This window comes from Argopecten irradians, chromosome 4, assembly GCF_041381155.1.
Source record: "Argopecten irradians isolate NY chromosome 4, Ai_NY, whole genome shotgun sequence".
Taxonomy (NCBI): Eukaryota; Metazoa; Mollusca; class Bivalvia; order Pectinida; family Pectinidae; genus Argopecten; species Argopecten irradians.
The window spans coordinates 21542744-21570704 of NC_091137.1; the positions used below are offsets into that span (position 1 = coordinate 21542744).

General features: G+C 32.1%; 2 protein-coding genes across 4 annotated transcripts in view; one reads left to right on the top strand and one right to left on the bottom strand.

Annotated features, from left to right (window-relative positions):
• The window catches only part of LOC138320940 (calcium-binding mitochondrial carrier protein Aralar1-like), a 29008-nt gene extending 19951 nt beyond the window's left edge, over positions 1–9057 (bottom strand). The window contains exons 1-7 of one of the 2 annotated variants that reach the window (XM_069264262.1): positions 8981–9029; positions 8789–8857; positions 2239–2292; positions 1693–1838; positions 1346–1461; positions 746–885; positions 67–213 (exon numbers count right to left, since the gene is read on the bottom strand). In XM_069264262.1, coding sequence (XP_069120363.1) covers positions 67–213; positions 746–885; positions 1346–1461; positions 1693–1838; positions 2239–2292; positions 8789–8857; positions 8981–8998 — 690 coding nt within the window. In that variant the 5' untranslated portion in view covers positions 8999–9029. Of the gene's footprint in view, positions 1–66; positions 214–745; positions 886–1345; positions 1462–1692; positions 1839–2238; positions 2293–8788; positions 8858–8980 lie in introns of both variants that reach the window. The other variant, XM_069264263.1, reaches the window with a different exon arrangement.
• A 60-nt stretch (positions 9058–9117) lies between these two features.
• Positions 9118–27933, top strand: LOC138320941 (histone acetyltransferase type B catalytic subunit-like). 2 transcript variants are annotated; one of them, XM_069264264.1, is made up of 11 exons: positions 9118–9183; positions 12490–12567; positions 12797–12872; positions 13150–13273; positions 13752–13893; positions 19659–19812; positions 20642–20746; positions 22167–22273; positions 22660–22811; positions 25926–26042; positions 27430–27933. In XM_069264264.1, the coding sequence occupies exons 1-11, from the start codon at positions 9177–9179 to the stop codon at positions 27598–27600; spliced, it is 1233 nt and encodes a 410-aa protein (XP_069120365.1). In that variant the 5' UTR covers positions 9118–9176; the 3' UTR covers positions 27601–27933. The 2 variants fall into 2 exon arrangements, with proteins under 2 accessions (XP_069120365.1, XP_069120366.1); XM_069264265.1 differs by lacking the exons at positions 9118–9183; positions 12490–12567 and having other exon boundaries at positions 12804–12878.
• Positions 27934–27961: the final 28 nt, after the last annotated feature.

Genomic DNA, 27961 nt, shown 5'->3' on the forward strand with positions numbered 1-27961 from the left:
CTATCATAGTGGAGCGGAATTACAAGTCTAATTTAAATTAGATTGAATATGAATTTTGTTGCTTACTGTGACAAGATTTTCCTTGACAAAGCTTGTGAGAAGATAACTCTTAAGTGACACCATAATCTCCTCAAAGTCCTTGGCATTAATGTAGCCTGTACTCTTCTTGTCCAGTCTGCGGAACGCTTGGAGAGCATGCTCATCATGAAAATCCTAAAATAAAAGACAAATGATCACCAATCATGATCATTTTTCATCAACATCCCAAATTAAAGCACAACTTCATCATCAATTTCATTCTTTTTCTTCAAAATTGTTTCCAAATAAATTCCATGATTCAGTTTGAACTAAAGGAATAACTTATATTTGGAACTCACACTTTAATTTTATGGAGGCCTTTGAAAAATTACCTTTAAATTCATGTAATTAATTAAATTCAGTTTTTGTCAAATCATTTCAACTGCAATTCACTTTTGCTGCTGGTCCAAAAAATTTGTATAGGCCCTTCACTAAGAGAAAGCCCACATGGTACAATGCAACCCTGGTCACATTGTTTAAGTCATATGTGCTGTCACTAGAATTACAATACTTGCCCAAACTCAAAAATGTTTGCAAACTTCTAACATTGTAGTTGATTGTGAAAAAATTTATCTTTGACTTTAAGTACAGCAGAAATATTACTGAGAATGACTTTTACCAAAATCATTAGATTCCAAATCAATTGAAATATTGTCAGTTTACTTACATGGATCATTTGGGTGAATTCAGGATACGTGACTTTTCGTTCTTTGTCTTTGCCGAAGTGGAGCTTGATGAAATCACAGTCGAAATCAAAAGGTATCTTTCTATTGAGGGTTGTATGTTGAATAATTTCTTCAAATTCACCTACAAATAGTAAGCAAATTCCACTGATATTATTTATCAGTATATCCAATAGGAACTTTTAAGTGAGAAATGGTTCAATCATTTTGAACTAAAATGACAAGAATTTTGAAATTGCCTTTAAAATTTTTACTCTTCATCTAATTTGATAAGAAATGAATGATTGTAGTCACTTTTTCATCTGACATGTTATATTTATATCACATTTATCTTCATAAGACTACTGTCTGAAGTATTGTATTTAATTTTTTTCAACTTTCGTTATTTTTGCAATTGATCTCTTTCTGTAAATAAATTTATATAAGAGTCATAGTTTGGCACAAAATCCAATTTGTGTTGATTAAAGGATTTATGATGATCAAACTCATAAGACCATATTATATAATGAATGGTATGGAATAGACAGGCTAGGACAGACACAAAATATAGCATCATGTAAGCCCGCCTTGTTTTAAACACTTACCACAAGAAATAAATCCATTTCCATTTCTGTCAAAAATTTGGAAGGCAAGAGCATACATGGAGTCTGGCAGCCTCAGTAGAGATTCAAAGGCCTTGAACTCTGCAAACGAGATCTTCCTACAAAACAGACAAACAATAGTCTATCAAACATCGTAACAAATATAAACCTTTAAATTTGTCCAAGCTAGTAGAATAGAATCCTTAATGGGCTTGTAAAATGTGCTTCCTTGATTAATTTTACAGAATTCTGGCCATATACTGTATAATTGTCCCAATAACCTTTAACCTTAGAATTCACTAGGGTACATTATTGAACCTTGTAATCACAAGTAAACAGTGAAGACCTACATGTTCCGGGAGGTATCCACACTGGACCCAAACAACTGTAGTGTGTACTCATCATAGTCGTCACCACGCAGAATCCCCAAGTAACTGTGGATCAGGTCCGAGTAGGTCATATACTCCTCCCCTTCTGGTGTCTTACTGCTGGCATACTGTGGGAGATCAACTAAATTATTATAGTCACTACAGATATCAAGGAAATGTTTTACTGTAAGCAAAAGTATAACAGAAGACTATCATATCTCACTACAGCATACTGAGGAAAAAGTCCTACATGGTCAACATATTAAGAAAAAAAGAAATCTGCAAACAATAGTCTTCAAGTCTTAGTAAAAATAGTCATAGTCATAGTTATAGTAAAAAAAACAGATATTGACTATCAGTACCACATACTAATTTATGTGGTTGGAATTAACCATAACCATTACCCAAGTTTGTAATTTTCCTTCAATCATTTATAACAAGTTATACAAAATACATATTCAGACTTTCAAATACAATACAAATATTTTTCATTCTCATATGTTAAGAATCATAGAAATATTTTCCAACCTTTAAAAAGATTTGGCGGAGTTCATCAGTTTCTGCTCCTTTAAAAATCTCCACCTACAAAACAACCAATACCAGAACTGCAGTTTAAAGTCAAAAACAGAAGGGTATTAGAAAATGTGTATAGACTTAGTTTGTTTTTCAATCATATTCATTTACCAAACAGTAAAACCAACTTTTCAATAATATTTGATGAAATAAAATGGGGAAATGGTATTCATGGTATTCCGATGAGTAGATAATGAAAGTTGTTTTTGTTTTACATCTGTAAATAGTACGATTTGTCCTAGAGAAAAACGATAAAGACACAGATTGGGGGACCAAGAACAAGACGTAGATCTAGACTGGCCATGCCACCAGACCCTAAGTTAGTGATAAAAAGTTATTAAAAACTAACAACATAGATTATTATTCCCAAGTCTGAAACTTTGGCTAGAACAAGACATGTCAGAGAGACAAAAATTGTCCACACTGCTTTTAGTAATGTTTTTAATATTCTAGAAACAGGACCAGTCTATATTAATATATTATAAATGTGTATCGCTCAGAATACAGCTGCTTCAATAAAAATTCATGACAATATGGTCATAAAATCACTCAAGCAAATATGTAGCACAATTTGGTCCTTCACAAAATAGTCTTTATTCGGTTGTACATGCTCTATATATTACCCTTTATGTTAACGTTACACAGCAAGATTCCATTAAACCAACATGTGATATTTATAATTATATATATATATAAACTTCACAAGGCTACACAGCTTCATTACATATGATCTCAATCTCACTTCAAATCACTTTCAACAGCTGTTATAACCCTTACAAAAAGTGCTAGTTATAGTTGCTGAGTATAAAAATATTCTACAGGCTTAATCATGCAAAAAATCCTATAGAATATTTGATGCATCAGAATGTTGCAAAAGCTTTCTATCCACAAATCACAAAATAACATTCAAACATCTGAAAGAAAGTGTATAAATAATTTATTAATGTGTTGGTGTTTAAATATCGAATATCCTATCAGTGTAATTGAAACATATATAGTTGATGGTTTAACCATAGCAATCATATCATTTACGTGTTCTATATGGTTACTTTATAACATAACTCTGAATGCAATTTAAAGAGGTAATTTTCTCAATTTTTCCAGGGACTGTATCTTTTGAATTGGAAAAATACTTTTCTGTTACTCCTTGGAACATGTATATTTTAAAGATATTCATTTAACTAATCAGAGAAATATACACATGAAATTAGAAAAATACAGTAAGCATTCTCTAAGAAAGGAACCTTTAATTTATTCTGTCTAAAAGTACCTGAAGTGTCACTGATTTGAGTTTTTTATTTTACGTCCAATCAACTAACAGCCAGGGTCAATTCATAATCACATTAGAATGTGCCAGGTTAAGGAAGTGAAAAAATACCCAAATGAAAAACTACGACTATGGCTATATTGGCTACGGTCAATATTGTAACTTGGTTTAAAACTCACAACCTTGAGGCTTTAAGTAGTGTTTTTTTTAATAAAGAACAATTCTTATTGATAATATATTATTAAATTAGAGATAACTGATGCTTTTCTTATAAAATTCTGAATCTTAAAGATTCAGAATTTTATAAGAAAAGCATCGGTTATCTCTAATTCGTAGATTTTCATTTGGGTACTTTTTCACTTCCTTAACCTGGCACATTCTAATGTGATTATGAATCGGGAAAGTTGGCAAGTGTGATCTTTATGTAATGAAGGAGACTTATATGTAAATAGGTAGCCAAAAATTCCAACATGCTTCAAATCCAGACCAAATATGATGTTTGAGGACATTCCAATGAAAGGTAGCTGTAAATGAGAAGTTGAACTTGAAAATGGTAATACATTTTGTATGTATAAAATGATTGGATTGGTTCCTAAATTAATGGTTGGCAATGTATGATAGATGTATGATCACAATAATGATGATACATAATAACTGACATTTTATCAAATTCCTATCAACAGTTGATCATAAAACTTAGTTTCATCATATTCAAAATATTATGTTCAAAATATTATGTTCGTAGTTGCTGGCATCTAGTCAAGTTCAAGATCATCAATTCGGAGTTCATTTAATTGTATAGAAAAGCGGTGTAATAAATCTATCAGTATGATGTCTCTGATGTTACTTAAGTTTACGAAAACAACACAAAATGATGTCTCTGATGTTACTTAAGCTTACGAAAACAACACAAAAAGATTAATGTCCTTATCTAACTTTCAATATTTGAGTTAAAGATGCTCCATTGCCGACAGACCATAAATGATACTCATCATTTGAACAATAATTGGTGTTTAATCGCATATATGTATGTCTAATTAACACAAAAAATAATATAAAATAATTTATTTTGTTTTCGGTGCATGCGCAGTCAGAACTCATTCTATATAGAACATAGTGCCACAGAATTTTTTACGGGATACAATTAATTATTTCTAATATTTTTATCTTGAAGTAAAATTAGAAGCTCAAACTTCCAATGGTTGCATTGTAATGGTGCAAATTACATAACTTTTGTAACTGAACAAAAATACCAAATCGTCTGATCCTGTTTTTGATAGTGAAAAAAATACAATTTGTCAGCGGTGGAGCATCTTTAAACAAACTTTACACAAACAAATATCTTTTAGTTTGTTGAAGCACTGGAAAGTAAATCTATTTAGCTAGTTCTTGGTTTAAAGAGACAATTCACTCAAACTAATTCTTTTACATAACCAAGAAGCAAAATATGGAATAAATGTATTGTTCAACATTTCTTATGGAACATAAAACATAAAATATTGACAAATTCCACATCATTGTCTAGTATTTCAATTGATACTTTTGTAATTACAAATCGTTGATCAATGCGATTAAGCAGGTATAATATGTACGCTGTATCCATATACCCAAGCCAAAGTCACGCATGTTAAACAAATGGACTACATAACCACTGAGGAGGTGATAAAATGATTTTTAGACAAGATAATTCACCTAATAAGGTAAACACACTACTGTCAGGGCGATTTGAGCAGTTCTAGACAAAAGTTGCATTACTCTACGAGTAAGGGACAGGGTTCAGCATACAAGATGTTCGACCACAATGTGTAATGGCGGACAGCGAGCGAGTTTGAACATTTCACACGCATTTCACCACCATGGGCCTTTCTGGCACATCACAATAAAACCGACTGATCTAATTTCAATTAGAACTAGGGTTTTCCCCCCGATATATGTACAAATTTTTATGTTCTCTTAGACCGAATTGTCCCTTTAAATATATGAGTCACTTGTGTTCAATGTCGTTCAGTAATATATCAACTTTGTTTGTGTTTAATATAAAATTACTTAAGAAAATAGTTTTAGGCAACAGAATCAGTTAACTACATGCAGTTTGTGACGGTAATAGACACCTATATATAGGTATAGTAAATTAATGGAACACAAGAACATTGTCATGCACAAGATAAATGATAAACATATGGGAGGCAATAATTCATGCATTGGGATAATGAACAGAACAGGAGTAACATGCTTTTAACATTCATAAATGAAGAGAACAAATATATCTAGCATACAATATCAAGATTCTGGGTAAACCAATTGCAACACAACATTAATATTCAAGGCAATAGGATCTTCACTCATATTTAAGCTTGATATATATGCAATATGGACTTAGGGAAATGAAAATGTTTTTGTTGAAAAATGGGAATGTAAAACTAGATTGATAAGTTTGTAGAGTTGTAAAAGTTATTAGCTGCATGTTATAAATCCTACAGTTATCATCACATTATTAACAATTTAATTGAAATAAATGAAATGTTATTTTTCAAAATGCAGATTGTATGTTTCCCACCTTCTTCCTAATTACCACAACTTAGTTGACTATCACAACACCACACGGCAAAATACCGAAATGGATCTCAATAATAACATATGTTATAAAGGGTGCATTGGTTTGGTGATGACTGTAATCTGAACCTGATCTGATGTTTTATAGAAACTTATTTTTAAAGATGCTCCACCGCTAACAAATTGTATTTTTTCACTATCAATAACAGGAACAGGGATTTTAGTATTTTTCTTCAGTTACAAAAGTTGCCTAATTTACACCATTATCACCAATGAAAAGTTTGAGCTTCAAATTTTACTTCAAGTTAGAAAAATAATTAATTGCATCCCGAAAAAAATCTGTGGCATTATTTCCTATATGGAATAAAGTACTGATTGCGCATGCACCAACGGCGAAATAAATTATTTTATATTATTTTTTGTGTTAATTGGACATATACGTACACGAATAAACATCAGTCATTGTTCAAATGATGAATATCATTTATGCTCTGTCAGCGGTGGATCATCTTTAACATAGTGGGGCCTTTAACATGGACAGTACATCTTTAACATAGTGGGGCCTTTAATATGGACAGTAATGTATAACAACAGGTTCATACATAATCTGATTTCATTTTAACTTATTTCAGTCATATTAAAAGTCAGTTTTTCAATTAAGGATATGCTAGGATTTGGACACATGCAATGAAATTAATTAATCAAACGTAATTTCAATGGTAGCGATGCTCAACCAAAGGGCAGGTAACTCGTCTTGGTATCTCCGAAACGCTTGAAAACACGTACCCTAAATAATGGGTTTACTATCCGGAAGATTTATGTGTCCTAACTGTTCTTTACAAACGCAAAAGTGACACCAATCTGTTCATTCGGAATCCTTGTGGTTTAACCTCACTTTATATGTTAGAAATGGCAGAGGGGTAAGATACGGCGATTTATTGAAAAATTGAAATACTGTTACTTCCTTGAATTCAGCCGAGTCAAATGCCCTTACTGTTCTAGTTGTAATATTTAACCATTTCTGTATTTTTTAGTATATAATAATACATTTGACAATCCCGGGAAACATACGAAAATGTATATTTTTTCGAGATGGGGTCAATGACAGTAGGCGCGCTTAATTCCAAAATGGCGGCCTTTCGAAGTGTCAAGAGCTCGCTCAAACCCCACCAGGCACACATAATTTCTATTTTCTCGACAGTTTTATTTATATGGAAACCGTCCGTTTGAGTTTACAAATACATAAATCTAAGTTATTTTAACACTATTTTAACAAATTTAACGTTTACCATAGCATTTTTTTAACCAGAGAAACCCCTTTTGGAAGCAGTGCCAGAGCCAGAGCAGGGGTTAATGAAGTACATGTAAATGAAAAAGTGCTGGACGTAAACAAATAGTTATAAAGTAATTTCTTTTCAGAAAATTTGCAACAACAACAACCCTTTTGAAAGAGTGTATATGGGGGGAATGTAAAACAAGGGAAGGGGTTATAGTTGTCCATTTAGATTGTTGTTTTGTATATTTTTAGGCCTAATAAAAAAAACTGTGTTTCCATTAACTTGCAAAAAAAGAGGGTCGGTAGGAACGTAAAACAACACGAAGGTAAATGATTTTAGAAAGCAGGTGATTAGTTTTCCTGGTTATTTTATCTGTATGGATGTCCCTAAAACCACTATGTTTTATATACATGTACTTTGTGCAATTTATGCTTTTAATACCAACATTGCTTTCCTTTTGATTGATATGAAAGACAGCCAAGTATTACATACATTGTTGTTATAGCATTCAGCAATGAAATATCTTATAAAAAATCTCCAAATGTATGATTCATGTAAACAGAAATGATTATGGATTATGGTTATGTTATGCCTGGTAGGAATCCATTTTCACAAGACCTATTTGAGAGCGACAGTGATGTCACACTCCCACCAAGCCCTTGCCCTGCACTGTTACTGGACTTATTAAATAATATAAGCTGTAATATCTTGCAGAAAAAAATGAAAGAATGATCTGCTTTTAGTAGAACATTGCAGTTGGCATATATATATGCAAAAAGTAATAGCAAAATCCTATTTAACTTCCGAGGATGAGCGAGGTAGTACATGTTTTTTTCAAATTTAACAAAAAAGCAGTTTTGGGAGGTTGGATTTTCGTTTTTTCAAAAATGTATAAAAACTTCGTTTTTCATCCAATTTTCAATCTGTTTGCTGTGTTGTGATCAGAAAGACAAGGCAAACAATATTAGATACAGTTTGACTGCATAAAGTCATAAAAAAAATATGGTTGAGCATTGCTATCAATGGATTCTGTTTTTAATTTAAGACTTCATTTATGTTATCATATCTATATGAAAAAATGAGTGATGAAGTACTGCAAAATAAAACTTCTACATAAAGAAAAAAACATAACAAAAGGAAGACTTATACAATTATACTGTTATCATTTATTGATGCTACACGATGTAAATTCGTCTGCATTTCACGTGTAAGGGGAGGTAACTCAGTGCCCTTCAAAGACCTTGGAAAATAAAAGTTGCAATAGTTTCACCACAACTAGGCTCCTATATCAAATGCTAGATAAAAGTTCAAACTACAAGAACATACACCAGATTGTACAGGAGATGCATTTAAGTGGTACTTTCAGACCATATGCTAAATATTTTCCCTGCAAACCGGTAAGTTTTACCTGCTTAGATTCACATTCTGCTTTTCTCAAAAAGGGCCATAATTTCGAAATGAAACCAAAACCTTCATTCTGAAATAAACATAATCAACAAAAAACGATGATATGATATTACAATAAATTTAAAACACAGATCACTGTTGCAGGTTTTGTCATGCTAGAAAAACAAAAATAAATGTGTGGAAAAAACCTTACTTCTCTCGTCGCCGCCATGATTCGTGTGCTACAAGGGCATCACGTGAAACCTTTCGTTTGATTGGTCGGTTGGTGACCTTGCGAATGTGAATGCGAAAGTAGATAGATTTTTCGATTTCTTTGATCGATAAAATTAGAGAAGCTCGAATTAACCGGAACCGGAAATTGTAATTCTTACGTCGCGGGATCTACGAAAATGGCGGGTAAGAGACAACACGAAACAAACAACGTTTAGTTAACTACGAACTAAGTGCAAACCGTCTCGCTTTTAATCACTTATAAACTTATTCTTTGAATATTTCGTCTCTGTAATTGGATAAATAAACCCACTATTTCAAGATAATAGTGAAAGCCGGAAAACTGCGCAATACACATGTATGTACTGTACACAATCATACAGTACCCACTACCCAGTGTCTCAAATATTTATATTTTCAAATACTTTCATTTGTGGGAAGTGGTACAACCTGCTCAAAATGACCTGTTATCCCCTTCTTCCTGATCTTAGTTGATCTAACAGGAAAGTCCATTTACTGACTGCCTACAGCAGGTTGGGGACCATCCCGTATATGCAGGATAGTCCTGCATTTGAGTAATAGTCCTGTATTTGAGGGATAAATTTGTTACTCAAATGCAGGATTATGTGAAATGAAAATGGATAAAGTTGTTTTAAAAATTTGTATCAAAAAAGGGCGTCATCATTTTCAGATACCCATATAACTAATTGAAAACTTTATGTATTTGTTTATGAACTATTGAATTCTATTATCTCACTTTGTAATAAAGTGACAATTTAGGTGCTCTCCATAGACTACAGTGTATAGCCATCAGGGAAATTTAGTGCAAATGTCATGGTTGATTGACTTTTACCTGTGTTCTATTTTTAGCCCCATAGTAAGCAATAGAGGTGATTTTGTTTGTGACTTTTACAAACATTTAGATGATGAAATTTGTTTCCATTTGAGTTATAATGTGGAAAGTTGTATTAGTGATGATGCCATATAAAAATTATGATGCCCTTTTTTGATGACAATGTTTAAATCAACTTTATCACTTTTCATTTCATAGAATCCTGCATTTGCGTAACAAAATTATCCCTCAAATACAGGACTATTACTCAAATGCAGGACTATCCTGCATATACGGGATGGTCCCCAACCTGTACAGTACTCGCCCTAAGTAACCATAATAATGATATCAAGTAAATGTTGAGATCTAGAGATTCATATTAATCGGTCCCGTCGGACTTAGTTGGGTTGATCATCCGGTACATTCTGGCCACTACATTTACTAATCTCCTCTTACAAATTATTTCGTTAATCAAACGTTTTTGATGAAAACATTGGTCAAGATTATAAAATGAGCATTATTGAAGTACAACTGTAGCGGGTAGGGATGAAACAGTAGATACTCCACGGTACGGTACGTATTGCGGTATAGAGTGGACGGTTCAGTACATGTTAAACATAACAGATGATTAAGGCTATGAACTCGGTGTAAACATTTGAGAGATGCTCCAGCATCTGTAACGGCAAACTGTTCAACTCCATGTTTATTGAATTCAAAAATCAAAACTTCACTGCAAATCGTCTGGAATACAAGTTTGTCAACGCTTTCACAAGAAAGAGAGGCCCTCTGATGACACATGATATCATGTTTAATATATTTTCACGCTTATACGGAACATCACTGAGTATAACAAGTTTGTCAACGCTTTCACAAGAAAGGGAGGCCCTCTGATGACACATGATATCATGTTTGATATATTTTCATGCTTATACGGAACATCACTCAGTATAACATATACAGCATGCAGCTACCGTGGCGTCTTTTATTCTAAAACCAAAATGTTTCCAAACTGCAGAACGGTACGATGCTGGAGCATCTCTTGCTGGAGCATCTCTCAAATGTACAGACGATGCCTCCTCCATTTTCTGTCAAAACATTGATTTTATGTAAGACGGCTTGTGATTAGGTTACAATGATGTCCGCATGACCAATCAGAGACTTGTTGTTATCTGACTTGTGTAACCGGCGGTCAATGAAAATGACACCCATAGAAAACCTTTCCACCCACTGTGCATGTACCGTACTTTCAAGTTTGTGTTAACAATACCGTGTACCAAAAAGAGCACGTAATACCGCGGTTCTACTACACCCCAGTATACTGTTTCACCCGTAGTAGCGGGAAGTGGTGTTCCAATTAATCGAGTTCGATGATTATCGTTGCGCGAGCTGTTTGATCAATAAATCGAGTAAGAAATCTGTAATCGAGTTTTGTCGGAATTTAACAGACTATGATAAACCAAATTATAAAGTTAGCTGATCAGTAAAACGTTAAAGATGCTCCACCGCTGACAAATGGTATTTTTTCACTATCAAAAACAGGAGCAGACGATTTGGTATTTTTCTTCAGTTACAAAAGTTACTTACTTTACACCATTACCAACATTGAAAAGTTTGAGCTTCTAATTTTACTTCAAGTTAAAAATATGAAAAATAATTAATTGCATCCCGAAAAAATTCCACAGCACTATATCCTATATGGAATGATGTACTGATTGCGCATGCACCAACGGCAAAATAAATTATTTTATATTATTTTTTGTGTTAATTAGACATATATAAACACGATAATACACCAATTATTGTTAAAATAATGAATATCATTTATGCTCCGTCGGCGGTGGAGCATCTTTAAGATGAGCATGATTTGTGAAGAAAATAAGCGACATGAAAACATGACAGCACAGAGAGGCCTTTTAATTGCGATCGTAAGCCTTTGAAGGAAATTTTTATATGAGACTTGTTTATACATCAAGGAATAAAATAATTGATTTTAATTGATCCTTGATTGGTTAAATTAAACTGATGATCGACCATGAAATTTCAACCGATTCTCAACACTAGTAGCGGGATTGCACTGGGTAGATCATTGTGACCAGACAGTTCAGCGTTAGAACATTTGAGTTTTGTTTGGATGTCCTGGGTTCGAATCCCGGTCTGGCTGCTACATTTACTCCTATCCTTTTACAAAATTGGCCCCCAACTAAATACCCACTGTGGTGGTATAAGTGTCTTGTATGTCTTTGAGGGCGAAGACTTTGCTTTGAAGAAGAAGGGAGGAATGTAGTGGGATTGGACTGGGACGATCATCGGTGACCAGGTAGCTCAGCGTTAGAGCATTCGGGTTGTGTTCGGAGGTCCCGGGTTCGAATCCCGGTCTGTACGCTACATTTTCTCCTCTCCTGTTACAACAGGAAAGCGTTATTGAAGATGTAGCTGCCAGACTGAGGTTCAAACCGGGAACCTCCATACACTACATGTAAATTGATGCTCTACCAATTGAGCTGCCTGTTCACTGATTGTGTTCAGTCCAATCCTGATACAGAAATCTTGAGTAAGTAATGCCTCACTGCATTAGAAATTAGATACTGGAGTAAATCTGTTACATTTTTTATCATATTTGTGTTTATGGTGTAGCAAATATGTCACTTTTTCTGTTGTAGGTACTAGTATATCATTTATGAAAGACAGACTTGAGGCCTTCAAGTGTTCTGCGAATGAAGCTATACACTTCAAACTAGGTAATTAATTACTTGTGAATCATGATAAAGTATAGAAAAAAAACTTTGGTAAATTAACCAAGGAAAATTCAAAATAAGTAACCTTTCAAAATCCCTTATGGTACCATATATCTGCTCCCTTATTTGTAGTGTATGTATTAGATCAAATTTAGTGTATTGTGAATTTTACCTTCAATTTTATTTCAAACTTGCAGCAATTACATTTTTGTGCTTGACTTGCTTTTTTCAGTAAGACAGCAGTCTGACACAGAAGATGATTGTACAACCTTCCTACCAGATATGACTCACCAACTGTTTGGAGACCAGTGAGTGTAAATATTTGGTGTTGTTCAAGGAAAACGGTTGACATGATCACAATTTAATTTTGTTATTAGAAATAAACCCAGGCAGACAGTTACATTGTATACCTTATTAACTATTAGCCATAGAATATTTAAAAAAAAAAAATGATTAATTTTATTTTAAATTCAATAGTCTTATATCAAAAAGAAATTTGAAATACCTATTGTGTTTTTCTTCTGTCATGGCGGTATCATTTTAAAAACTATTTTAACCCTTCACATATGTAATGTTTGTTCACAGGGAGAGTATATTTGGCTACAAAGATTTAGTTGTTGAAATGTTCTACAGTGCTGCCAGACTTTCAACCTATGTAAACATGAAATACTCTGATAAAGTCACACCACAGAGATTCGATGGAATACAGGTAACCTCCAATATTGTGTATTGTTATTATAACTGGCTGTCAAGTGGCCATCTTTGATTTTGACAGAAAAGTTATCTTTTTCATATTTATTTATTTTTTTATCCCTAGATATGGCTGTAAAATTTTGATTTTTATATGAATTAATACAACAGAGTAAACATACGGTCATCTTCAAAATACTCATCTTTTTGATCATTCATTGGTAAATACTAAGATTCCCTTTCGATAAATACAGGGGTTTCCAGATACCAGAACAATATGGGTTGATTAGTCCCACCTTCTGATGAATGTGAAGGTCACAAAAATCACAATCACCCTAAGATAAGACTTATCGACGGTAAATTATCCTGTACCAATACTATCAAGGATCTCAAAACCCCTGTATTGTTATTTTATCTCACTATATTGTTAAGCAAAAGTTAAGAGTTATGATCATGCTTTCTGGCCATTCTTGATTCAATATACTATTTTTTCACAGCCAGACAATGTGATGGGCACACTGAACAGAAAATTGCCTCCAGGTTATATCACCAACAAAGACATGTTCTTAGCCTCCCTGGAAAAAGACGCATCATTTAAACCATATGGAGAAATGATGCATAGTTATAAAGTCATTAAAGGTAAAGTAACACATACCAGTTGTAAAACTGCATAGAAAGATATACAGTTATAAATCCATAAACGTTACAGTAATACAAATTAAAACTACATAGAAAGATATACAGTTATAAATCCATAAAGTTACAGTAATACATATTAAAACTACATTGAAAGATATACAGTTATAAATCCATAAACGTTACAGTAATACACATTAAAACTACATAGAAAGATATACAGTTATAAATCCATAAACGTTACAGTAATACACATTAAAACTGCATAGAAAGATATACAGTTATAAATCCATAAACGTTACAGTAATACACATTAAAACTGCATAGAAAGATATACAGTTATAAATCCATAAACGTTACAGTAATACACATTAAAACTACATAGAAAGATATACAGTTATAAATCCATAAACGTTACAGTAATACACATTAAAACTGCATAGAAAGATATACAGTTATAAATCCATAAACGTTACAGTAACACACATTAAAACTGCATAGAAAGATATACAGTTATAAATCCATAAACGTTACAGTAATACACATTAAAACTACATAGAAAGATATACAGTTATAAATCCATAAACGTTACAGTAATACACATTAAAACTACATAGAAAGATATACAGTTATAAATCCATAAACGTTACAGTAACACACATTAAAACTGCATAGAAAGATATACAGTTATAAATCCATAAACATTACACAGATTAAAACTGCATAGAAAGATATACAGTTATAAATCCATAAACGTTAAAGTAACACACATTAAAACTACATAGAAAGATATACAGTTATAAATCCATAAACGTTACAGTAATACACATTAAAACTGCATAGAAAGATATACAGTTATAAATCCATAAACGTTACAGTAATACACATTAAAACTACATAGAAAGATATACAGTTATAAATCCATAAACGTTACAGTAACACACATTAAAACTACATAGAAAGATATACAGTTATAAATCCATAAATGTTACAGTAATACAAATTAAAACTACATAGAAAGATATACAGTTATAAATCCATAAACGTTACAGTAATACACATTTAAACTACATAGAAAGATATACAGTTAACTCCATAAACGTTACAGTAATACACATTAAAACTACATAGAAAGATATACAGTTATAAATCCATAAACGTTACAGTAATACACATTAAAACTACATAGAAAGATATACAGTTATAAATCCATAAACGTTACAGTAATACAAATTAAAACTACATAGAAAGATCTACAGTTATAAATCCATAAACGTTACAGTAACACACATTAAAACTGCATAGAAAGATATACAGTTATAAATCCATAAACATTACAGTAATACACATTAAAACTACATAGAAAGATATACAGTTATAAATCCATAAACGTTACAGTAATACACATTAAAACTACATAGAAAGATATACAGTTATAAATCCATAAACGTTACAGTAACACACATTAAAACTGCATAGAAAGATATACAGTTATAAATCCATAAACATTACACAGATTAAAACTGCATAGAAAGATATACAGTTTAAATCCTAAATCCATAAACGTTACAGTAATACACATTAAAACTACATAGAAAGATATACAGTTATAAATCCATAAACGTTACAGTAATACACATTAAAACTACATAGAAAGATATACAGTTATAAATCCATAAACGTTACAGTAATACACATTAAAACTACATAGAAAGATATACAGTTATAAATCCATAAACGTTACAGTAATACACATTAAAACTACATAGAAAGATATACAGTTATAACTCCATAAACGTTACAGTAATACACATTAAAACTACATAGAAAGATATACAGTTATAAATCCATAAACGTTACAGTAATACACATTAAAACTACATAGAAAGATATACAGTTATAAATCCATAAACGTTACAGTAACACACATTAAAACTGCATAGAAAGATATACAGTTATAAATCCATAAACGTTACAGGACACACATTAAAACTGCATAGAAAGATATACAGTTATAAATCCATAAACGTTACAGTAATACACATTAAAACTGCATAGAAAGATATACAGTTATAAATCCATAAACGTTACAGATACACATTAAAACTACATAGAAGAATATACAGTTATAAACCATAAACGTTACAGTAATACACATTAAAACTACATAGAAAGATATACAGTTATAAATCCATAAACATTACAGTAATACACATTAAAACTACATAGAAAGATATACAGTTATAAATCCATAAACGTTACAGTAATACACATTAAAACTACATAGAAAGATATACAGTTATAAATCCATAAACGTTACAGTAATACACATTAAAACTGCATAGAAAGATATACAGTTATAAATCCATAAACGTTACAGTAATACACATTAAAACTACATAGAAAGATATACAGTTATAAATCCATAAACGTTACAGTAATACACATTAAAACTGCATAGAAAGATATACAGTTATAAATCCATAAACGTTTCAGTAATACATATTAAAACTGCATAGAAAGATATACAGTTATAAATCCATAAACGTTACAGTAATACACATTAAAACTACATAGAAAGATATACAGTTATAACTCCATAAACGTTACAGTAATACACATTAAAACTACATAGAAAGATATACAGTTGTAACTCCATAAACGTTACAGTAACACACATTAAAACTACATAGAAAAGATATACAGTTATAACTCCATAAACGTTACAGTAATACACATTAAAACTACATAGAAAGATATACAGTTATAACTCCATAAACGTTACAGTAACACACATTAAAACTACATAGAAAGATATACAGTTATAAATCCATAAACGTTACAGTAACACACATTAAAACTACATAGAAAGATATACAGTTATAAATCCATAAACGTTACAGTAATACACATTAAAACTACATAGAAAGATATACAGTTATAACTCCATAAACGTTACAGTAATACACATTAAAACTACATAGAAAGATATACAGTTATAAATCCATAAACGTTACAGTAACACACATTAAAACTACATAGAAAGATATACAGTTATAAATCCATAAACGTTCAGTAATACACACATTAAAACTACATAGAAAGATATACAGTTATAAACTCCATAAACGTTACAGTAACACACATTAAAACTACATAGAAAGATATACAGTTATAATCCATAAACATAACATTAAAATCATAGAAAGATATACAGTTATAAATCCATAAACTTACAGTAACACATTAAAACTACATAGAAAGATATACAGTTATAAATCCATAAACGTTACAGTAATACACATTAAAACTGCATAGAAAGATATACAGTTATAAATCCATAAACGTTTCAGTAATACATATTAAAACTGCATAGAAAGATATACAGTTATAAATCCATAAACGTTACAGTAATACACATTAAAACTACATAGAAAGATATACAGTTATAAATCCATAAACGTTACAGTAATACACATTAAAACTACATAGAAAGATATACAGTTATAACTCCATAAACGTTACAGTAACACACATTAAAACTACATAGAAAGATATACAGTTATAACTCCATAAACGTTACAGTAACACACATTAAAACTACATAGAAAGATATACAGTTATAAATCCATAAACGTTACAGTAATACACATTAAAACTACATAGAAAGATATACAGTTATAAATCCATAAACGTTACAGTAATACACATTAAAACTACATAGAAAGATATACAGTTATAAACTCCATAAACGTTACAGTAATACACATTAAAACTACATAGAAAGATATACAGTTATAAATCCATAAACGTTACAGTAATACACATTAAAACTACATAGAAAGATATACAGTTATAAATCCATAAACGTTACAGTAATACACATTAAAACTACATAGAAAGATATACAGTTATAAATCCATAAACGTTACAGTAATACACATTAAAACTACATAGAAAGATATACAGTTATAAATCCATAAACGTTACAGTAATACACATTAAAACTACATAGAAAGATATACAGTTATAAATCCATAAACGTTACAGTAATACACATTAAAACTACATAGAAAGATATACAGTTATAAATCCATAAACGTTACAGTAACACACATTAAAACTACATAGAAAGATATACAGTTATAAATCCATAAACGTTACAGTAATACACATTAAAACTACATAGAAAGATATACAGTTATAACTCCATAAACGTTACAGTAACACACATTAAAACTACATAGAAAGATATACAGTTATAACTCCATAAACGTTACAGTAATACACATTAAAACTACATAGAAAGATATACAGTTATAAATCCATAAACGTTACAGTAACACACATTAAAACTACATAGAAAGATATACAGTTATAACTCCATAAACGTTACAGTAATACACATTAAAACTACATAGAAAGATATACAGTTATAAATCCATAAACGTTACAGTAATACACATTAAAACTACATAGAAAGATATACAGTTATAAATCCATAAACGTTACAGTAAAACACATTTAAACTACATAGAAAGATATACAGTTATAACTCCATAAATGTTACAGGATACACATTTAAACTACATAGAAAGATATACAGTTATAAATCCATAAACGTTTCAGTAACACACATTAAAACTACATAGAAAGATATACAGTTATAAATCCATAAACGTTTCAGTAACACACATTAAAACTACATAGAAAGATATACAGTGATAAATCCATAAACGTTACAGTAATACACATTAAAACTACATAGAAAGATATACAGTTATAAATCCATAAACGTTACAGTAACACACATTAAAACTACATAGAAAGATATACAGTTATAAATCCATAAACGTTACAGTAATACACATTAAAACTACATAGAAAGATATACAGTTATAAATCCATAAACGTTTCAGTAACACACATTAAAACTACATAGAAAGATATACAGTTATAACTCCATAAATGTTACAGGATACACATTTAAACTACATAGAAAGATATACAGTTATAAATCCATAAACGTTTCAGTAACACACATTAAAACTACATAGAAAGATATACAGTTATAAATCCATAAACGTTACAGTAATACACATTAAAACTACATAGAAAGATATACAGTTATAAATCCATAAACGTTTCAGTAACACACATTAAAACTACATAGAAAGATATACAGTTATAAATCCATAAACGTTACAGTAACACACATTAAAACTACATAGAAAGATATACAGTTATAAATCCATAAACGTTTCAGTAACACACATTAAAACTACATAGAAAGATATACAGTTATAACTCCATAAATGTTACAGGATACACATTTAAACTACATAGAAAGATATACAGTTATAAATCCATAAACGTTTCAGTAACACACATTAAAACTACATAGAAAGATATACAGTTATAAATCCATAAACGTTATAGTAACACACATTAAAACTACATAGAAAGATATACAGTTCGGGACGAATAATTTTAACATTAAAGGTTCAGTAAAACAGATTGAACTGTATGTTATTTAAGATTATATAGTAACAGACAAAGACTAGGATGCTTAAGGTTATTGGGTCACTTTAAACTTGTGTTCATTAAATTTTTTACCATTACAGTTTGATTATTTTGACAATCAAATGTTGGAATAATCACCGATAATATCAAATGATTATTACTGTTGATATTATATTTTATGCTCCATTCTTGTATATTGTGCATGCTATCCTGTTCCAATTTAATTTCTTCTCTTTTATTTTCAGACAATCAGGAGAAAAACTTTGAGATATATAAAACAGACATAACAGCTCCTGGATTCAGAGAATATCACGAACTGTTACAGACATTCATCCTCTTTTTTATCGATGCTGCGTCCTATATAGATGTGGACGATGACAGATGGATGTTCTATTTGTTGTGAGTGTGTATACTATATTGTATTCTATTTGATTCCCATTTTTTCTGTTTTTACCCAAACAAAAGTCATTGATTAAATGATAGCAAGACTCGAAAACAGGGTAGTAAATCAGATGCATTTTCGATGAAGTCCACTTTTAGCAGTTTTATTGAATTAAAACTTTTTGTCTTAAAAATACCTTGCCGGTGCAACTGAAGTAGGGGGACTATAGATTTCATCGCCTTCTATTTGTCTGTGTGCATTGCGTCATTGCTCTTACTTCTTCAATTCTTAAATGATTATGAAACTTTACATTTTTTTAGATATTTAATAATCTTGGACATGTTTGAATTTCAAGATGATCAGATAAAGGTCAATGTCACTGTTACTCTATTCAGAAAGACATTGTTTGCACTCCAACTGCTTTGTTCTTTAAGGATGATAAGTTGTGAGAACAGACAGGGGACATGTATTGCTTTTTCTCAGTATGGTTAACTAATTTTGTATTGATACGACTATAGATTGTATCAATCAGCCACTTATGATTATTTCACTTTTCAAAATTTTGTAATCATATCTAACATCACATAGCCATGATGCACACTGTTCTTTTGAAAATAACTGGTTATGTGGTACCATGCTAAAAATCTTTCAAGGATTTTGAATCCTGTTTTGATTAATTATTGAGAAAAGTTCAAGAATTTTGGGATATTGTGTTGAAGAATACTTATATTTTTATGACAATGATGCTATGAGACAAAATGTTACCAATAAGAAGATTTTGTAATATGCTAGAAACTCTACAGAATATTTGCTGCTTTATTGGTGAATTGTTTTGATACATTGTAGGTTTGAGAAGTACAAGGTAGATGGAAACCCAGCTTATGCTATAGCAGGATACATGACCGTGTATAATTACTACGCCTATCCAGAGAAAGTTCGTCCCAGAATAAGGTAATCAGCAACATGTTGGTGTTTTATTGTAAAGTTGTGGTGTCAAAGTCAAACACATATCTATATTTACACTTGCTAGGCTTGTTCACTATACGCAAGTACTAGCCGATTTTGTTTACCATAACTGCATGGTAACATTGAACTTTGAACTTGCTTATGAAAATGTTCTATGTCACGTAAAGGGGCTACTTTTTTAAAAGAAACAGATGGCTTTGTTTACATTTTGATGCAACATTACGTGTAAATTGTTGTTTTTCATAGAATTTTGGAAAAATTTAAACAATACATATATGTTTTATATTTATATATGATACAAACGTTTTATAAATTAACAATTGTATAAAGAAACTGGAAAAAATATCCCGACCAGTGCGACATGCAGTTCTTTCATTTTTGTTAAAAATGATGGATGTCAAATGTAAACATTAGCCTACCTCTGTGTCTGTGTTCGTTCTATGATCGAGTCTTTTGGTGGACGGGCGTGAGACCCTCTGACAGAGGTCAGTTATTAACATATCATATTGTCTTTGTTCTTTGAGAATTAAATCGTGTGATAGTGTATTATAAAACATGCAACGCTTAGTAATCCACGTGTTGACATTTACGCCTCACCACAAATACATTGTATCCATCGAACACAAGTGAATCTATCAATGGCGATGGATCTAAGCGTAGATTATATAATCACATGGCTCCCAAGGATGTAGGCCTAATATCGTCAAGTCAGATGACAATCTCAAACACATTGAGCTACTTGAACAGCAGGGTTTTGACAACTTTGGCAAACTCCAGTGTGTAAGCGTGCATCAGCTTCGCCTCGCTGCACAATAACGGTCACTGAGTTCACACATGTGGCTGAGTACAAATACTTCATGTTATTACGCTATATTTTAACTTTTAGCAAAATTGAATATATATTAAAGTTCTGATCTGATTAAATAAAATTATCTCTGAAATTTACTTTGTTTGTCAGGTTTATTTTACACTAAAATATTGAACATTTTTTTCGTCACGGATGAATAACTCTATCTTACGTGAAGAGTCATCATTCACTGTTCAATTGAGTAAGCTCCTCCCACTTTTGACCGACTTCTATTGAATAATTACGTCACTTTCAAATGACGATTGTATTGCATAAAACATAAATAAAAAGTCGTGTGAGTGTAAATATAGGAATTGGATTTCGCTTTTATGTTAACCATGCTTGTATGGAGCCATTCCTCTAAGAATATATTCAATATAACGCGCCCATAGAATATATTCTTACAGTAATTGCTCCATACAAGCATGGTTAACATAAAAGCAAAATCCAATCCCTATATGTGTTTGTAACTTGATTGTTGTCTGAAATAATGCCTTTGAATAGGAAATGTATGGTCACCATGCCTACTAAATTTTCTTCTTCTTTTTTCAATTACAGCCAAGTATTAGTTTTACCGCCTTTCCAAAAACAAGGTCATGGAGGTCACCTAATTCAGACATTTTACAATGATTGTTACACTAGGTCAGAGGTCATGGATATTACAGGTAAAATGTGAAAGAATTGTTGACTTTCAAGGTCACATTGTTCATTTAACTTTGATAATCCTTTTGCAAAACTTGTATTACCCTTATAATATGTGTGAGTATGACACATGAAATTATTATCATTTTTCCCTGTTTTAGCAGTTAATTAGCATATTTTAACAAGAGACCTTAATTAGTATATTTTAACAAGGGAACAATGGTTATTTCTAATATAAATCACAAGGACTTAAACAACCTTTATTTAAAAACATTCAAATTGCATATCTAACCAGAAAACAAAGATTATATATATATATAAGATTTGAATATGAATGTTATGATCAACTGATATGATTTGGGAAGTGATTTCTTCTTTTCAATCTTTGAGTGATGCCTATTTACTTCAGTTGAAGATCCTTCAGAAAATTTCCAGAGGTTACGCGACTTTATTGATGCAAGGAACTGCATGAGGCTGACCAGTTACGAGACTTCAAAACTCAAGGACGGCTTTACAGAGGACATGGCGAAGGAAGCTAGAGAAAAGCTCAAGCTTAACAAAGTAAGTAATTGTCAGCTTATCAAATTAAGTGGAGATTTATAGAATCATAGATGTGTCTTTAATTGGACAAGAATCAACCCTAAAGTAACGAGTTTGAGTTTGACATATAGATATAAAGGATGACTGAATTACCATATATGGAAGAGACAAAGTTCCTGTGCGAGTTATTCCTCTTGTAGTCATGCACATGATGGGAATTGATTGTTCATGGAAAGTGTGATTCATGAATGGCATTCATTTACTAAGCATAGCAACCTGTAGTATCCCCTGCGAGCCACAGTTTTGATAATACATTTTCACCGCACACCATTTTGGTGAAATTCAGCGTTTTTTAACAATAATGATTAAAATCTACTGTTTTATTTTACAGCTAATACAAACAACCAGGACGTTATCAGACATTTTATTTTTAATCTGATGTTTTGGAAAAAGCATTTGAATTAAGAGTTGTGATAATCAGAAACATATAATACAGAGGCAGATGTGCCTTTGTATGTGCTATATGATAAGGATATGTTGATTTAAAATCATTATTGTTCAAAAACACTGCATTTCCGGAAATCAGCATGCTAAGAAAATGTTTATAATTTATCAATACTCCTGGAGGATTTGATTTTAAAATAATATAACCAAAATTGTAGTTCACAGGGGAAATTAAGGACAGTGCCCCCTGAACATACTACAGGTTGCTATGCTTAGTAAATGAATCCCATTCATAAATCATACTTTCCATTGACCAATATGCGTACAAATCACGTGCATGACTATAAGGGGAATATCTCGCACAGGAGTCTTCTCTCTTCCATATATGGTATATTCAGTCGGCAGGGCTTTTTCTTGGGTCTCTCAGGGGTCGATATTCGGCCCCATTCCCAATGAAATTTAGGTTAAAATTTTCCCAATTTCATAGATTTTTCCCCAATCTGAAAATATTTTAGATTGCCCTAATAATTGTCCCACCACTTTTCGGATTTGCAATCGAACGCACCCAAAAAAAGGCGGCCATGACAGGTGAGTTGACTGGCCGAGAATGCAGGTAAACTAACCAAGATACAGACGCAAAACAGCAACCAGGCATGAAAATTGGATTATGAATGGCAATCACCAATTAATTAACACCTCCAGCACAATATCCGAAGTCCTGTCTGTAGGTATTTTGGGCACATGGCCCACCTCAGTTTGGTATGGTTAGCGTGCTATGTCAGTCAATGAGTGACAGCCTAGTGTTGAGGTTTCGTCTGCAATTTCATCGGTCAAACATAAGTTGTAAATTGAACATTTTGTTTAAATCCATACTTAGTGTAATATATTTCATTTTCAAACTTCTTTTATAATTTACAGAGTGTATTTGCCATAATTTCTGCGTTGTTCAGATACCTTTGTGTTTTATTAGGTCATCTGACCCTATTGCCATCATACACCGTCCGTTGTCGTGCGCCATCCGCCATGCGCCGTGCGTAAACTTTTCATTCAAACGACTTCCTCTCAATAACCAAAAGGCCCAGGGTACTGATATTTGGCCTGTAGCATGCTGGGACAAAGGGCTACCAAGTTTGTTCATATGAATGACCTTGACCTTCATTCAGGGTCAGAGGGGTCAAAAAGGCCAAAATCTTTAAAAGACTTCTTCTCAAGACCCCGAAGGCCCAGGGTACTGATATTTGGCCTGTAGCATGCTGGGATGAAGGGATACCAAGTTTGTTAAAATAAATGACCTTGACCTTCATTCACGGTCACAGGGGTCAAATAGGCTAAAAATCCTTTAAACAACTTCTTGTGAATACCTAACTGGCCTAGATACCTGATATTGGGCCCATAACATGCTTGGATGAAGGGCTATTAAGTTTGTTCAAATGAATGACCTTGATCTTCATTCAAGGTCACAGGGGTCAAAAAGGCTAAAATCTTTAAACGACTTCTTCTCAAGAACAGAAAGGCCCAGGATATTCATATTGAGCCTGCAGCATGTTTGGATAAATTGCTACCAAGTTTGTTAAAATAAATGACCTTGACATCATTCAAGGTCCCAGGGTCAAATACGGTAGGCTAAAAATCCTTTAAACAACTTCTTGTGAATAACTAAGAGGCCTAGAGACCTGATATTGGGCCTGTGAAATGCTGGGATGAAGGTCTACCAAGTTTGTTCAAATGAATGACCTTGATCTTCATTCAAGGTCACAGAGGTCAAATTTGCTAAACAAAAGTCTTTAAACAACTACATTGTGTTGTGCTAATAGTCAGATGACCGTTAAGGCCCATGGGCCTCTTGTTCAAATGAATGAACTTGATCTTCATTCAAGGTCACAGAGGTCAAATAAGCTGAAATCTTTAAACGGCTACATTGTGTTGTGCTAATAGTCATGACTGTTAAGGCCCACGGGCCTCTTGTTTAGGGCAGAATACTTTTCTATTTATAAACGTTTTATATAACATCATGCAGTTTAAATTACATATTAAAGATAAATTTTGTATTCTCTCCTACTGAACATGGACTTAATGAATCTTTATTTCCCTCTATATATTTTGAATGGAAGGACAATAAAGAATTAATAAGATTGGCTATTTTCAATGGGAGCACCTAGATAAATCTAGGTACTATTAGTATCTGTCATTGAAGACAAAATAAAAGAGAGATAAAATGCATATTTGATCATTTTATTGCCTTTTGACAAAAGAACATTTACGTCGATATGCCGATGAATTTTCCCAAATTCACACAGGGGCCTTTTCCCAATTTACCTAGAAAAAGCCCCGGTCGACCGGACATAAGGATATTTGAGTGATTGATTCATGTTCTTAAAGAGAGAGAAAAATATATATATATACTCAAGCATCCTGGGTTATAAAAAGAGGGGTATTACCCATTCTTTACAATTTAGATACATTATTTGTTTTATTTCTAAGTAACAAAAAATTAACATCATTATTGTGATTTCATAGCTATGTAGCTATGACTGAGATTTCTTTTCCCTTTGGATACCCGATGAAGAAGTTGTTACTGAACACTTTCTACCAGTATACACAAAAAAGACTTAATTGCCTTGGTTTAAACAGAGTTGTTATAGTTGTCAAAAAGGATACCAGTTGATTTATATTCTATTTTGATAATTTCAGAGACAGTCAAGAAGAATATACGAGATCCTCAGACTGAAAGCTACAGACACAAGTAATAAGGATATGTACAGAGCCTATAGGCTGGATATCAAACGGCGACTGAATGCTCCCTTTCAGGTCAGTGATCTAACTGATCTTATGATAATAATTAATATACGATGGACCCCCTATAATCTGAACGCCGACTAAGAACACAGAATTTAGCAGTCCATATAGGGATTGGATTTCGCTTTTATTTCAACCATGCTTGTATGGAGCAATTCCTCTAAGAATATATTCATTAAGGGGTGCGATATGTGTCTGAGATTGTCATCTTACTTGATGATAAATAATCTATGGTAGATTCATCAATAGAAGGAACAACTTGTATTCGATGGATACAATGTATTTGTGGTGACGAGTAACTGTCAACACGTGGATTACTAGCGGTGCATGTTTTATAATACACATGATTAAATTCTCAAAAAACAAGAGGATATGTTCATAACTGAACTCTGTCAGAGGGCCTCACGCCCGTCCACCCCAAGAGGAAATGTTTACATTTGACATCCATCATTTTTTTTAACATTCAAGCAATGCGTGTCACCCTGGTCGGGATATTTTTCCCGTTTCTTTATACAATTGTTAATTTAAAAAATGTTTGTATTATCTATAAATATAATACATTTATGTGTTGTTTACATTTTCCGAAATTCTATGAAATAACAATAATATACACGTAATGTTGCGTCAAAATGTAAACAAGGCCATGTGTTTCTTTTAAAAAAACGTAGTCCCTTTACATTGCATGGAACATTTTCATACGCAAGTTCAAAGTTCAATGTCACCATGCAGTTATGGTAAACAAACTCGGCTAGTATTTGCATATAGTGAACACACATAGCAAGTGTAAATATATTGAAATGTCAGGAAACAATTTACCATAGTGTTACATATTGACTAAGAACCTAGAATTTAGCAGTCCAGAAAATTTGTAATCCAGTCGGTTATGCTGGGAACGAAGGTGTCCAGATTATGAAGGGCTCGCTGTATAGGAGCTAGAGTTATTAATTTGGGGTTTTGTACATATATCATAGTGATATATATAATAATGCTAATTAAGCAAGAATATCATGTTGACTGAAATCGTAACCCAACAGCATGAACACTTATCTACTAAATTGCACATAGCCTAAACACGGTTTATGCTTCTGTTTTAGATGTTGAAAGTGTTAAAGTGTATCCATAAACGTGGTGTAAACCACATGGGCTTATAACAAAATAAGTTTACGGAGGGGGATCAGCATGCTGAGTATATATTTTACTGCATATGTTCCCCTAGGACACTAGTTGTGCATATTGAGGGTAAAAGGAGAGATCATTTTTTGGTTGGCACCAAAATCCATTATCTTATTTGAATGCGTTTTAACTTGCATTGTCAGCTTTAAGACATATTTCTACCAGGAAGTGATTTTATTATAAAGTATCTGCACCCCTGAAATGCTTGATGTTTTTACTCCCACAGAAAAAAGGCCGCGACTTTGATAAGTTGGAGAAAGTGTTACGCCCAGATGAGCTGTCAGCAACATTGAGTTGTTTGTCCAAAGAACAGAGACTTGCATACCTTGAGAATTCATTTCAAGAAAATTTAGAAATGTACCAGCATGTCATCGAACGTCTGAACATGGCTATATAGGAAAAAGGATAGAGGGAGAGAGACTTACCATTAAACTTTCCAACATGTTACACAGGTATCAGGAATTCAGGTCAATTTTATCTGAAAGATAAAATTTTCCTGTGCATACATATTACAGGATAGAAGTTTGAGGGAAAGTAGTACAATATATTATTAAACATCTCGCAGTGAGTGAAGGTGAATATAATGCATTATTTCTCTCTCAACAGAGTGCTGAATCACTTTTCCTGTTAAAATGGGAGAGTGAATGATTTCATTTCAGTGTTAAAAACAGTATGACTGTTTGTCACTGATAAGTCTCCTGGTGTTGTATCACTGTGGTTAACTAAAAAGGATTTTATTTGTGTCAGATAGTGATAAC